Source organism: Peromyscus eremicus, chromosome 8b (genome assembly GCF_949786415.1).
Source record: "Peromyscus eremicus chromosome 8b, PerEre_H2_v1, whole genome shotgun sequence".
NCBI lineage: Eukaryota > Metazoa > Chordata > Mammalia > Rodentia > Cricetidae > Peromyscus > Peromyscus eremicus.
In genome coordinates, this window is record NC_081424.1 from 25,212,733 (window position 1) to 25,229,202 (window position 16,470).

General features: G+C 36.8%; 1 protein-coding gene across 1 annotated transcript in view; it reads left to right on the plus strand.

The window, feature by feature from the left end:
• Nkain2 (sodium/potassium transporting ATPase interacting 2) overlaps nucleotides 1–16,470 on the plus strand; it is a 594,649-nt gene that overhangs the window by 387,886 nt on the left and 190,293 nt on the right. Inside the window, exon 4 of the mRNA XM_059272973.1 lies at nucleotides 5,990–6,190. Within this exon, the coding sequence (XP_059128956.1) occupies nucleotides 5,990–6,190 (201 nt within the window). The remainder of the gene's footprint in view (nucleotides 1–5,989; nucleotides 6,191–16,470) is intronic.

Here is a 16,470-nt window from a genome sequence, read left to right on the forward strand (position 1 = left end):
CTGAATTCAGGGTTTATTACAATGCTACATTGATCAAGAAAGTGCAGTATTAATGAAAGAATACATGGACAAATCAGTGGAATGGAACAGACTGCCTAAAATAGACTTGGATAAAAATGGCGTTTGATTTTGACACAGGAATAGAGAATATGTAATGGAAAGAACAGTCATTTTGGCAAGTGGAGATAGAACGAGTGGGCACGCACATATAAAACAACCAAAATCTAGAAAAATGGCAGCACTCAATGCTGATAAGAATCTGGAGCGACAGGAATCAGCATTCACTGCTCAGGAGATTTCAAGATAGTCCAGCCACTTGGAAGACAATGTGGCAGTTTCTTGCAAAAGTACATATGCCTTTACCATATAACCCAGCAATAACACTTTCTAGTATTTACTCAAATAGTTCAAATCTTTTGTCCACATTAATCCTGCACAATGGATATTTATAACAACTTATTCAAAGCTGCCCAAACTCTAAGTCAGTCAAGAAATCCCTCAGTGGAAGGAATAGATAAAATAACTGTGATATGCCCAGACAGTAAAAACCCTATTTAATATTAAGGCATCAGCTACTAGGGCATGAAAGAACAAACTCAAATGTGTACTATTAAGTGAAAGAAACCAATCTGAAAAATCCACATAGAGTGTGATGACAGTGATGCTGAAATCTTCAAGAAATGAAACTGAACACAGCTTCCATCGGTTAGGAAGGTGACAGGGACGATATGTGAGGCACAGGGAAATGCCAAGGCAAGGAAATGATTCTATGATACTGAGATGGCAGGTTCATGTCACTGCTCATTTTCTAAGGCCAGAGACTATATATCAAGAGTGAACACAATGAAAAATATGAACTTTGCATGATAATAATGTTCAATATAGGTTCACCAACTGCAACAAATCTAACATTCTGGCCTAGAATGTTCATAGGAGGAAGATTATGCATTTGAGAGGGGAGAAGTACACTTTCAGCTCAATTTTTCTCTGAACTTAAAGTACTTCAAAAACATAAAGTATGTTTTTTGATGGGAAGGAATTATTAACTCCAGGAAGAAATGTTATATAAGAAAGAAATTGCTCTCATAATTCAAAACTCAGCTTAGCCATAAAAATATTTATGTGGTCATAAATTTTATACTATTGATTTAATCAAATTTTAGAGAAAATTATGCAGAATTGTCAAAAATAGAGAAGTCCATGACCCAAGCTTTCTCATTCATACCTTCTAGAGGAATATATGGATAAATAGTTTAATGATGATATAATACTATAAATATGGCATAATATGTATAAAATGAAAATAAATACCTTAAAAAACAATTCCAAACAAATGAATATGATTGTTTTTCAATAGGATACTTGGAAATGGCAGAAACTATGCACTAATAATGCTATTTTGATTATTAATTTTATGAGAAGTATGTTTTTTTATCTACATGTTAATAGTGGGAAATAAAATAGGTAATACAAAAAAAAGTAAAATGTAGTACCTGTCATCCATGCAGTCTCATTCTGATAATTCTTAGCTATCAGACTTTTGCATTAGAGGTTGAACTGTGTCCCTTCCAAATTTGTATGTTGAAATCCCAACTCCCTGTACCAGCAAATTTGAATTTATTTGGAAACACAGTAATTAGGTATAACCAGTTAACATTATTTTGGTCCATGGAGTTTTAACTAAATAGGAATGAATTGCTTGTATAGAGGGAGTATTTGAACACAGTCCATGAGATAGATATTCTGAGAAATGAGAGCAGAGATCATGGTTACACTTTGGGAGCCAAAGAGTGCCAAATACAACCATTATGTCACCAAAGGCTTGGGCAAATACTGTCCCTTGTTGCTTAGAAGAAACCACATTGACTGCACCTTGAGAGCAGACTTCAAGCCTCTGGAACAACACAACAATAAATTTCTCAATTCCTGAAGTCATGTTGTTTATAATACTCCACTACAATAGTGCAGGTTTTTTACTAGAAAGAACTAGGCTAACAAAATGTCTCAGTTGATAAAGTGCTTGCCTTATAAGCATGAGTAAGAGCCTATATTTGATTCCTATAGTCTATACAAAAAGGGGAGGAAGACTTTCTTGCCACTCAGTCTAACCTAACCCCCTATCTCAGGTAAAACACTTTTAAATTTGGGGAGAAATCAAAGGTACCATTCAAATATATTGCATTTATATTGAACATATGTTAAGATTGTCTTTTAATGCCATGATACTAGGAAATAAAGGGTTAAATTTCACCAGTGAGATAGCACAGCAGATAAAGGTACATGTTTCCAAGAATGATAAGGTGGGTTTGATCCCGGGAGATCACATCCTGGAAGGTGAGAACTGGCTCCTTTGACCTCTTCATCCATACTCCTATACACATGTACAGACAGACAGAGAGATAAAGTTTCTAGAATAGTGTCTGATTGATAGGGCTTGTTTTGATTCCCTTATTGCCAACATGTTGGACTGAGTGAACTGAGATATTTATGTGTAAGACAAATTGCTAAACGGTCTTATTAATATAAAAAAAAACGGAGCCAGATATTGGGGTAAAAACTGAGAGATCAGAGAGATCAGGGAAGTAGAAAGAAGCCAGCCACATTCTTACCACTAGATATCCTCAGCTAAAAAGAGGGATACTGGATACTTCCTGTGTACTCACACCTATATGCCTTCTCTGCTCTGCCTTCAAACAGTTGGAAGTAGTATGAGAAGCTAAGCCCAAATTCCCAAAATACTGTTTATAAATGTTTATTTTTATTTAAAGGGGGTTGATTATAAATGCAATCTCTTTTTAAAATAAAGAGAAAGGCAGAGTCTGGGGAGACGTGAGCCAGTCGCCCAAGGAGCAACATGTAATGGGCCACAGATAAAGCCATGGAACCCATGGCAAAACATAGTTTAATAGAAATGGGTTAATTTAAGATGTAAGAGCTAGCTAGCAAGAGGTCTGCAATAGACCATATAGTTTATAAATAATATTAAGCCTCTGAATGATTATTTTATAAGTGACTACAAGACCATGGGGCTGGGCGGAACCTGAGAAACCTTTCAACTACATTCATGTTTTGGCTTTCTAGATGCCTTCATCTATTACATCCATTGCCTCTTATATTTTTAGCTATGTTTTAATGATGTATAGGTGATCATGACAAATCTCTCCTCCCCTCCATTTATATTAGTATTTAGAATACAAACTGATAAATTAATGCTGCTGATCCTAGGAACTCTACTATACATAAACTCTGCTTATGTCAATGCCTTAGTGTAGGTCTTTTGGAAGCTGTGGAGACCAATTACACTGATGTGCTGAGAGTTTCCAAGGGAGAAGGGGTTTCACAGCAGAAGTACTGACAGCCTCGTGCTTAATGAGATAGCCAATGACCAGATTCTCAGCATTGTGGTCTGGGCCCTAGTTCCTATGTGAAAACAATGATCATCCTGACAAACTAATGCATGATTGTTTGCTAATTTTTGTTAAGTTTTTATATGAGAAGTAAGTCTTGCCCCAAAAGATGAAGAGCAATAATGCAAATAGCCAATATTTCAGTTTTGTAAAATCGTCTCCACCATCCTTTCAGACGGAGCCTTGAGTCTAAGAATGATTTCCTGTGAGAAGAGGAGGACTACTGAGATCCTGAGCTAACTGCACTAAGAGTACTAGCTATTAGAGACCAGGCTGTGTTCTTTCTGGACTGTGTAGACTGGTTTCCCTCACATCTTGATCTTGCTCTAATTGCCGTTTTTAAGCTGTTTTCTTTTGTCCTCCTTATCACTGGTGATCCCTGTAGCTTTCTTTGGTAACTAAATATTAAATGAGGACTACTGAGAAAGAAGCAGAGAACATTATTCTTTTCTCTTATAGCTGACCCTGAAAACCTACCCATTGTTCAGATTCTGACTCAGTTGCAACCAGATCAAAGACGTGACAGATTTCCTGTTTCTTTGAAATAAGAACTCATCTGAAGTGACTATCATTTCCTAAATGGTCACTTTTAAAAGTGGAAGTAGCTGGTCAGAGCCGGTGGTGCACATCTTTAATCTCAGCACTTGGAGAAAGAGGCAGGTAGATCTCTGTATGGTCTCAGCCAGGTCTGGGGTATATATCCAACCCCAGGCCAGCCAGAGGTACACAGTGAGAAGTTGTTTCAAAACAAAACAAAAGTTGCTTTCTAGCCCTGGAGTAAGATGTTCAAGTTTCACTCAAAGTTAACCCCCACTCCATAGGAAAGGCCTGTGTGTGTGTGTGTGTGTGTGTGTGTGTGTGTGTGTGTGTGGCCTTCTGTCTTTCATAACCATGCATTTCCTAATTAGCAATTATTGTTCCCACTCCTTCAGGCCTGAATAGCAAATGAGAAGAGTTAAGGGGACAGGGAAGCTATATAGGCACCAACAAGACTTTTGGAGGATTATCAAACTGACTTGTTCAAGGTAAATTGTTGGACACTTCAGAAAGTGTCTTACATTAAGTGGCTCAGCAGCAGGCACATGACTGTCGGTTTCCCTGCTCTACTTTTTTGCATTACTTTTCTTTCTTTAAAACCTGGGAATATGAGGCAGGAAATATTCAGCTGTTATTGCCTTGCTAACAGAACTTCTATTCTTGGAAAGCCGTGGGAAACAGCCACAGTTAAACTCTCTCATGGTGGACCACAAATTTCTCCCAAAGTTCTTTACTTTGAACCTGTCTTCTGTAGCAATATACTTATTTCCCAAAACCATCACCATTTTTTGTTTGGTCGCTTAGCAGATGGCTTTAGCTGTAAGCTTTATTTGGAGACTTATTAAGTCTGAGTCAGTAGCCACCAGCTCTTTGTCTCCAAGTTTCCACGGAAGAAGGATTACTCTCTTCCATCTTTACCTGATTAATATGGGGAAGACAGTTACACCATAGCACATGTTTCTCCAATGGGATCCTCTCTACAGTGTATGGGTTCTTCAGCTATAACTTAATCCTTAGTGTTTTCAGCATGAGTCAGTGGCTCAAGGTTACAAAACCTTGATGAGCAACTCATTCTGGAGTGATAGCAGTTTGCTCCTATTATCCCATAGCTCCATACCACCTACATTGAAGTAATACAGTTTCCACATTGGTCATCCCTCATGATTTTGAGAAATGGAAGGTGTTTGATGCATTCTCTGTACCTTCTTTATGTTTGATTGCCATTGATACCTTCTTGTCAGTGTGTATAATCAATCAATTACATTGTATACCATCCAATTCATCCAAAGAGCTGTGAGTTTATAATCTCTATCCTGTAAGAATTTGCTGATATTTTCTAAGAAAAATGTTATGAACAAATTCACATGGAAGTTAACAAGATTGAAGATAATGATTTGCTGAAACAATTTCCCCTCTAAACTCAAAGACTATGCAGTTTATTCAGGCAGCTGCCTTTTAATATAAAGGACATGGGCTTCTTCGAATTTTGACGTCTGCAGGGTCCTGGAACCAATTCCATGTGGACAGACAGGACCAACTTTAGTAGAAAGGGAAAACCAAGTAATAGTGTGTTGTACTATGGAAAGTTCTAAAAAAAAAAAAAAAATCCTACCATTAGTCTCAACACTAACGTAAATGTAGTCAAATTGAGATTCAGTTTGAAACTAAAATGTGTGAAAAATAAATATTTGGAGAGAAAAGAAATGAATCAGATTTATAATAACACTAATTTCACACAATTATATAGTTTAAATCACTGGTCTCATGAAGTTTCAAGTCTCAAAAGGGACTCTTCAACACTACAATTAATGTAAATGATTAGTAATTTTTCTGAAAAAATATTTTAACTGATAGTATTATGGCAGTCAAACCTTCAAAAGTATAATCTATATACACATAATTACTTAATTGTTTCTTTAAGTGCCTATAACATACACTACTTGGAGATGGGGAGAGACCTACATTTTCAAACAGGAAACATAAGTCCATCCCAAATAAACTAATATTTATAGTTTTTCTCATCCTTACAAATTGCCTTCTTGCAGGAAACAGACCTTATCCTGACATTTAATATTTCAATGCACCGATCTTGGTGGATGGAGAATGGACCAGGATGTATGGTGACATCTGTGACGCCAGCTCCAGACTGGGCCCCAGAAGACCATCGATACATCACTGTCTCAGGGTGTTTTCTGGAGTACCAATACATAGAAGTGGCTCATAGTTCCCTCCAGATCATCCTCGCAGTAAGTGTTGACAGCTAACCACTCTAGTGCTTCTGGAATTATTTATTTCTGGCCAAACTCAGTGCACATCGACTCTGTGTTAAATGTGTGTGGTTTTTGGCTTTTCCAATTAATGTCACTTACAATAGGAATTTGCTGGGTTAAATCAAGTCTTTCCAAACTTGTGTATGCTGCTTTTCATCAGCAATTGACAAAGACCCCTTGATATCATCCAACCCATAAAGATTTGATTATTTTCATTGGTGGTAAACTTTTCTTAAGATTGTCAAGGGAGGTTTTTACATCTTACATTCTTCCTACCCAAGAAGAAAGATTTGAATACGTATTTTTTTCCCCCTCTGGATGTTTCTTTTGGCTGAACTGTTAGTAAAAATTCTTTCTTGTGTTTGCCTGTCCTCTTCATTCTCCAAGATTTCACAGGTCTGTCACTTTTTATACTCCCTCCTTTTTCAGAGCAATTCATACTTCCTCTAGAGTCTACCTCTAGACTTTCATGCCCCCGTATTTTATGTTGTGACAATAAAGGACCCTCATTTTATCAGGAGGCGATGAAGTCACAAATGTCAAATTAGTGTCACAACTGCTTATGTCATACAAATGAATTATTTAAACTATTAGGATAAAGATACAAATAAAAAAATAGCTTTTCCTGAAGAAACTTAGGAAACCTAACTGTGTAATTCTGTGAGATTTAGAAAGTTTACAGCTTTGTTATACATGAACTCACGTATTGGTGGAAGTATTAAGGCAACTCCACGTAGTTAAATGGGAGGTTTATTTTGTGGGGTAACTTACAAGTAAAGGGATAAGTTACAGGGTCCGAGAAAGGTGAAGTGCAATCCAGGGGTGTTCTCTGAAGAACTCTGCTTGGTCTACCTCCTGGGTCCAGGGGTGTTCTCTGAAGAACTCTGCTTGGTCTACCTTCAGTGTCCAGGATCCAGGAATCAAGATAACCAGCACATCCGGATCTCAGGTCTTAAGCACTCCTGTCTCGGCCCTGCCTCATAGGTGTGATAGTTACCGGAAGCCTCCATGGGGGTTCTTCCTGGTCAAAGCTGGAGCAGCTACCCACTACACTCATGTGTTTATGTGAGCACCTAGAAATAAATATATATATATAATTTATAAAATTATAAAATAAAAATATATATATTCTTTACATTCCATATACACTTGTAATCAATGTTTACAACCTTAAAATTATTAGCAACAAATAAAATTTGTTGTTTAACTCTTTCTTCAGCTAATTACTTTGAGGGTAATATTAACTCACAATTGAATAATAAGAAACAATAAGTTATATGTAAAATGGTATCAATGTCTCTAGATTTAAGGAAAAACTCTTTTTACCATGAGATAAGATATTTATTGTAGCTGAGCATGGTGGCGCACGCCTTTATTCCCAGCACTCAGGAGGCAGAGGCAGGTGGATCTCTGTGAGTTCAAGACTAGCCTGGTCTACAGAGCAAATTCTAGTACAGCCAGGGCCACACAGAGACACCCTGTCTCAAAAGACAAACAAAAAAAAAACAAAGAAACAAAAAACAAAGCAAAACAAAAAGATATTGTGATATCTATTTTTAAGATAGTCTGAATGTATTGTGCTAGTAAACATTTTATAAACCTCTGTAATGAAAAATTTAAAAACTTATTGTTAGCCAAGGATTGTAGAATGTGGATGTAGTCTGCATACTTAGGAGGTTGATGCAGGATTTTTGAGTTCAAGGCAGCTCTGAGCTATGTCCATAAACGATATCTCAAAAATCAAACACAAAACCAAACACAGACACTTTCTGTGTATGTCAGCTTGAGTTTCTGTTGGAGGCTTCAGTTGTCACATAATAAACAAGGCTAATGGAGCCACCTCCAGCCCAGTGGTCATGAATTACTGTGCCTGAGATCAAAATAGGTGTGGAGAATCATATTGGCATACCCCTAATCTGAAGGAAGGGGTCATTGTTGCAGTTCACTGTCTCCTAGTCCCAAAGGAAGAACTACAAATCTTTGCAGACAAGGCTGATGTCTAGAAATCTGAACTGTGTTCTTCCTTGAAGTATTACCATTTTTTAAACCCGAATTAGATGAGCCCTTTCCTCTCTTGGTGTTGTCGAACCAGTCGCTAAGACACTGCACTGTCTGAGCAATGAAGGAAGGTTCCTTCTCTGAAAAACCACAGAAGCAGCATGAGATGGGACTTACAAGTCAGCTATTGAATCACTGAAGGTTGAGGAGATTATTGATACAGAATAAAGAAAGTGAAGATGGGAGTCAGGAGAGGAATATACATGTCTTCTCTGAGGATAAGCATAGATTATTATTATTATTGTTATTGTTATTATTATTATCTCCTTTTAAGTGGCTTTGTGTTCTAATCATGGAAATGTCAACTATGATGGCACCAAGGTGTGTGTACTTAGAATGCAGCTAGATTACATTCAAGTTAGAGTTATCAGGTAGTCACTCTGGCAGTCATCATATATTCAAACAGTTTTTTTCTAAGATGCATCACAAAGGACTTTTGATCTTCAGGCGTCCTGGCTTTCAGGGATCCTGTCCTCAAAGACAAACCAGATCAACCTAGGCAGAGATTCAGCGAAGTTAAGCAGACAGTGTTCTGGGTAACAGAGGCGTAGAGTGCTTCGCCTTTGATTTGTCTAACCAAAGACACATCTTCAGTGAAGAAAGTCTTTTGTGACAGTTTCAAACCTGGAAACTGTTTATTTTGTTTACTGGGAGGAAGAGGTAAACTGGCTATGATGACTTCCATGGTCACTTCATTCATCAAAGTCTATTCAAGTAGCTTTGCCTGAGAAAAGTAAAATACTTCTGAAATTAACAGACAGATAAATATCTTCACACAGACACAGTAGAGAGGGGACTTAAACAAAATACACCTTCTGTGCAAAACATCTCATCATCTTTTACTGAGCCTACAATTTGGCAAACTTCCACCTATGTCTCAAAGACGATATGCAGATGTGATTTATGTGCATGGATAGTTATAATGATCACTTTTAGAAAGCTATTTGAATTTGTGTTGTGTGTGTATGTAACTACAGCTACAGTTTTATTAAACCCCATGTAAGATTTTGGCACACAGGGAATTTCTATAGAAATAAATTGGGATATAGATGCATATGTTAAGGGTGACATACTAGCCGAAGAAAAATATATTACACAGTAAAACCAACCTTTAATGACTCAGTGCACAGTAAACACAGGGCACAGTATACACCGTGCACAGCGCACACAGTACACAGTACACACAATGCACAGTATACACAGTACACCGTGCACAGTGCACACAGTACACACAGTACAGCACACACAGTACAGCACACACGCACAGTGCACTGTACACACAGTGTAGAGAAGATGGAACATCTTTAAGAGCTGACGTGACTGGCTTCTCATTTCGCCTCTCTGCATCAACTCCAGAATGGAGAAGTGGGGACTTCACCTGTCCTTTTAACTCGTTCCTCCTTTGAGGATAGCAACGTTTGTTTTGCAGTGCTGACTGTGGCCTAGGTGAGCATGGTTAGGAAGCACATAATTAAGTTCTATATACTGTCTGCCTTTGGGCTTGCTGTTGTTCATTTGGGCTAAAAAGTGCCTGTTGTTCCCCTAAGGGCTTGTCTTGAACAAATTTCTCTACCTTAAGAACACATTTTCCTGTGGTCATTATGATCACTCTTGAAACAACAATAAAGAGAAAAAAAAATGCTATCTTGAATATCCGTTCCTGCCCTCTGAATCACCCATATCATCCTTCAGATAATCAAATATTCAGTTCTACTCAGTGTAATAAACAGTTCCTGGTACTTGGCCCTATCGGCTTCAGGAAAAACAGAGAGATCTAGATTGCTATACTTGAGGATGTCACAACAAAAATGGAAATAGATTCACGATGGTGCAAACCTCGTGCCAGTAGAAAGCATTGGAGATGCAGTGAGAATGTATTTTGTGCAATTTAGGGCACAATCTTTGTGGCAAAATGGGGCACATCCCGCATTCGGCAAAGTCAGCGAAGTGCTTACTCTTGTTTGCGTCCGTCTTTAAAGCTGGCTTCCAGGATGGCTGGCTCAAAGCTGCTTCTGTGAATGACTGCTCTCCCAGTTATTGCTCTTAATTAATTCCAGATCCCTCTGGCTTTTACTCTGACATGGCTCAGCCTTTCTTTCACAGATTCCTGAACCCTCAAATGCTTGTTACCCCATTGTGATTTCCGCCAATCAGCTCCTGGCTAATTTTGGAAGGAGCATTCACAAAACCCAAATTTGCATTCCACACATAGATATCTCCCATCTACGGCCAAAGGAAGACAAGTATAATACCCCTATAATTGAGAAGAGGGGCTACTAATCACACAGCCTCCAGCTAAGCAGAAAATCCTAATGATGAGCCAGATGCCAGTCTTCCAGCTTCCTCCACCTCTGTTGCATTCAAAAGGCATACAGGTGTGTGCAGTTTTAATAAAACAAAAAAAATGTTTTTCAAAGCCCCGCATTTGCAAAACACATTAAGTATGTGTGGGAAGAGCAAGACGGAGATCAACTGGAGAATGATGTTTTCATGTTACAGACAGACTTATAGAATTCCTTAAGCAGTGTGTGACCGATATTGCAAAGATTAGAAAGCACACTCCCAAAAATCTATGCTTTTGACCGTGCAACAGTCCCTCAAGGTAGCAGAACAGGTTAAAAGCCTTTGTTCACCTATGTAGTTGGTTAAAGGACAGTGGCCATGCTCCAACAGCAAGGAAAAGAAATAACCTTCAACATGAATGCTGTTACCAACTGATGAGTAATGGATACTTGAAGTCCAAAACTCCAGAGTCTGTCTGGGCAAAGAATCCTATGATTGATTAGCTACATCTCCCATGTGGGAGAGGAGTTGGTGTCTATGAGCCTCATATTCATTACGTTCACATTAGCTTCACTCCTGTAAGCAACACCGTGGCTAAAAAATTATAACATACACAATATTGTAGTAGCTTAAGTAACTATATTTATTGAAATTATGTTAGAATTTAAAAAGAAATTCATTGGAAAACAAGGCCAGTTAACCACCTTTTTTTCCTTTAGCCACATCCAGAGAATCAATATTCCTAAATTTAATGTAAACCTCACCAACCAAAACTGCTTGCCTTTGTTTTCCTCTATTTCCTTTACATCCGACACACTTCTAAATTCATAGCAGCTTGATTAATATTCTTTTAGGAGATGAGCAGAGGATATTGGTAAAAATGTAAATAAGCCTTGTATTTCCCACAGTCTTTAGAGGTGGCTTAGAAACCATACACAAATTGGCAGGGATTCGTAAAGACTTTAGGAAAAGCTTTCATGCTGGTGTGTGGCTCTCAGCTTAAAACACAGCAGTTGTCAAGTCTTCCACCCTTCAGTCACACATCTTCCCTGTTCATAAAACTCTGTACTTTGCTGTGTGCATGAAATCATTATCCAACAGATGATAGTTAAATAAGAAGTAATAAAGGAAATATGTTCTTTCAGACCAATGAATCGCAGATATTCCCATGATTTAGGTTAATAATTTGGATTTGGCATTTATTGTATTCAGTCATGCCTAGTTTACAGTTTTTATAATACTTCACCCAAGATTTCTACACTTCGTGCTGGAATGCTTTGTGAGAACTGGCATTTTGCTAATGGGTAGAGTACCCACAGGTGAATGGGGTTATTATTGTATATGTCGTTCCTTATGTCTCCTTTAATCTGGAAACACTTCTTTACATTGATTGGATTGTTAAAGATTTGGGTCCTCACCTTTATACAAGTAGGACATTACTATGAATTGTGTAGTGTCATGAGATTGGCTTAAAAGGGATGACTGGGGAAATGGGATGCTCTGGTTCTCAGCTACTGCTCTATTCAGAAGTCATATACTTGTCATGGGGATATCCATTTTTATACTTATTTCAGTGGAAAAATAAGACAGACCTTTTCCTTCTTTTCTTTTTCCTTTTTTTTAAATTTTATTTTGAAACAGAGTCTCACTCTATAGCCCAGGAGGGCCTTAGATTCCAAGGCCATCCACCTACCTCAGCCTCCCAAGTACCAGGATTACAGTTGTGAGCCTAACACCTATGTAAACAGATTTACTGATACAAAGAGTAAATTTGATTTGTCTGATGTGTTTCAGAGTGAAAAATTATCTATCTATTTATATTATATTTTTTATTTCACAAGTTTTATAAACTAAACTAAGCATGTCTGTAGTGCTGTAGTTTGATAAAGATAAACCAGAGCACATGACATTTTAAATTAACAAAACATTATATTATATAAAAAGACACAAATGTAAAGTCAATAATCTTTCAACATTTTGCAAACATTTTAATTTAATCAGTGTCGGTACCTTTAAGAGATTCTGGGGTATGATTAATAGTTGTTCATTAGATCTTTGTCATGTTTTTGATACATTTCCCAGAAATTGTTGCAAATTGAGCAATTTCCAGTTCTTTGCTTTCATTAAAGTAGAAGGAAAACCTAATAGATTTGCCAGTTGGCAGGTTATTTGAAACGATTTTAGTGAAAGAGAATGTGTAAATTGTGGCATGCAGCTTAGAATAAGTCATTAAAATTGGGTAACATCGTCATACAAAATGTACTCACTACTTTGATATTTAAGAACAAGATTTTTCAGTGCTTACAAGTAAACAATATACTAAAATATGAATCATGCTGAGCTGTCTCATTTTAGTACTAATAGCAAATGCGTTTCAAATAAAAATTTAATTTGCACTTAATAACTTGTATCTGTTTATTATAGACTGCACTGTTTTGATCAGTTGTATAAAATTATAACTATGACTATAACTCAAATGCAAATACATTTCAACATTTAGTTCTTATGAACTCAAAGAAAAAGTCACATTTAAATTTATGCATGTTAATATAATGTATAAGACAAATTATGAATATGTATGTTAATTCAATGCAAAGTATTATGAGATAATGGGCAAATGAAAATCAAATAAATAAATACATTTCATTAGAACAAAATTCTATGAAAGTAGTGAGGTGGGACTGTAAGATCAAAAAGAACTCTATAGAACTTAAGATCCCTTCAGAAAAACCTGGGCTTTGTTTTTCATTTTTCACACAATATATTTTGATCATATTCTCTCCCCTCCTTCAGATCTTCTGTATCTGCCCACCCATCCAACTTAATGTTCTTGGAACAAAAGGACACACACTTGCGCTCGTGCATGTGTACACACACACACACACACACACACACACACACACACACACACATACACACCAAAAAGCAAAAACAAAGCACAAAACAAACAAACAAACATGGAATTCATTTTGTGGTTCATTCTGTGTTGGTCAACTGCGGCTGAGCATGAGGCCTGCCTTTGCGTATGGTGGATATACTCGGAGTCACTCCACTGATGAAAACTGAATTTCCCCCCCTCTCAGCAGCTGTAAGCCACACATAGCTTTTTGGTGGGACTTTGTGCCTATTTTCCTTTTTCTGTGCTGGGATTTTGTCTGACAGACTTGTGCAGCTGGGTTTGTGCATGTTGTTGATCATGGTGAGTTTGAAACTGCATAAGCTTAATTTGTCTGGAAAATACTGTTTCCTTGAAGCTGTCCAACACCTCTGGTTCTTACAGTCTTTCCTTCAGCAATGGGATCTGACTGTCAGGTTGTGGGGAGTACCAATAGCGTTGGCAGTAGCTTAAAATGTTCTAGAAGATCCTCTTTGGCCAACAACTATAAATGATGTGACCCATCCCTGACACTGGGGGGTTTATTCAGTGGCACATGGTGTCTAATTCGGGAATTGTCTCCTCCATTATATGGTACCTTCATCTAAATTATATAAATATATATATACATATATATGTATGTATATACATACATACATACACACACATACATACATACATACATACATACATACATACATATTAGGAAGATTCTACAGGAGTAGGTTTCCATGTGACCCTTCAAAAAGGCCTTTAGTGTTGCTTATCCTTCCCCATATTTTCTCTTCTGTCCTGCTTTCTTGTCCACCATCACCCCCATTTAATCCTTCTATTCTTGTTTCCCCTTTATTCCTTTATAACACTATATTCCATTTACCCTTCCTTGATAAATTTATCCTGCCTAGTCCCTTACTAACCATCTAATAATCTCTATGGATATTGTGAATAAGCCACCCATAACTAAAGCTTAAAAACTAATATTCATCTATAAGAAAAAAAAACATGAAATATTTTTCTTTTTGGGTCTGGGTTACTTCACTCAGGATCATCGTTTCTAACTTCATCAATTACCTACAAATTTCATTGTTCTTAATAGTTGAATAATATTCCTTGTGTAAATACACAATTCCATTACCCATTCATCAGTTGACAGACATCTAGGCCATTTCTGATTTCCATCTTTTATGAATATGAATATTTCAGCAATGAATAACTAGTATCTCTGCAGTAAGTGGTGGATTCCTTTGGGTAAATGCTCAAGAGTGGTGTATCTGGATCTTGCTGTCCTTCTATTTCAGCTTTTTCAGGAAGCGCATGTATACTTCCACAGTGGCTTTACAAGTTTTCATTCCCATAAGCAATGAGTAAGTGATCTCCTTCCCCCACGTCTTCACCAGCATCTGCTGTTTTATTAATCTTGGCCATTCTAACTGGAGTAAGCTGAAATCTTAAATGAGCTTGAATTTGCAGATGGTTTAAGGACATTGAACATTTTAAGTGTTTCTCTGCCATTTGTGTTTTATCTTTTAAAAACTCTCTGTTAAATTCTAGACCACATTTTTAATTGGGTAATTTGTATTCTTCATGTTCAGGAGTTTTGGTTTTTTTGAGGGTTTTTTCATATGTTTATTTAATTAGTCCTTTGTATATTCTGTATACTAACCCTCTGTTGGATGTATAATTGGTAAAGAATTTTTCCCATTCCATGGGCTATCTCTTTGCCAGAATGATGATGGTGTCCTTTGCTGGAAGAAACTTTTAAGTTTCAGGAAGTCCTATTCATTAATTGTTCGTCTTACAGCCTTTACTATCAGGAAGTACTTTCCTGTGCCAATGAATCCAAGGGTATCCCCTACTTTCTCTTCCTCAGTCCAGGGTATCTTGTTTTATATTGAGGTCCTTGGTCCATTTGGACTGAGTTTGTGTGGAGTGATAGATATGAATCTATTTTTATTCTTCTATATAAGCTATTCACTTTGACAAGCACCATTTTGTAGAAGATGCTATATGTCCTCCAACGTATATTTTTTTTTATGGCTTCTGTTCAAAAACCAGGAATTTGTAGGTGTGTGGAATTATGTCTGGGTCTTCAATTCTATTTCATTGATAAAAATGTCTATTTTATGACAATACAAGGCTGTTTTATTATTATAATTTTGTAATACACTTGAAAACTGGGATGGTGGTACAGCCAGCAGTTCCTTTATCGCTGATAATTGTTTGAGCTATCCTATGTATTTTGTGTTTCTATGTGAAGTTTAAAATTGTTTTTTTCAATTTCTGTGAAAAACTGTTTTAGAATTTTGGTGGAGACTGTACTGAATCTATAGCTTGCATTTGGTAAGATCACCATTTTCAAAATATTAATACTACTGCACCATTAACTTGTGAGATCTTTTCAACTTTAAATGTCTTCTTCAATTTCTTTCTTCAATGTCTTAAAGGTTTTAGCATACAAGTGTTCCACTTGCTTTGTTAGAGTTATCCCAAGATATTTTTTGGAGCTACTATGAAAGATTTCTTTCTCTGTGTGTTTGTCATTTACATTTGAGGAGGCTAATTGGTTTTTTGTTTTGTTTTGTTTTGTTTGTTTTGTTTTTGTTTGTGTGTGTGTTAATTTTGTATCTTGCTACTTTGCTGAAATCATTAATCAGCTGTAGAAGTTTCCTAATGGAGTCTTTAGAGTCTCTTATGTATAAAATCATATAATTTGCAAATAAGAATGCTTGGACTTCTATTTGTATCCCTTTGTCCTCCTTCAGTTGTTGTTTAGTTTAGTTTTGTTTTGTTTTTCTAGCTAAGACTCTGCGTATTATATTGAATAGATACAAAAAGAGAGGACATCTTTGTCTTGTTCCTGATTTTAGTGGAAATGCTTGGAAATTGTTTCTCTTCCTTTAGAATGATGTTGGACATGGGCTTGTTGCAGGTTGCCTTTAGGGTTAGGATAAAGTCCAGCAACATCCTGAAGAGATGTTATATTTTGTCAAAGGCCTTTTTCTGCTTCTAAGAGATGATCATGTGATTTCTGTTTTTAATC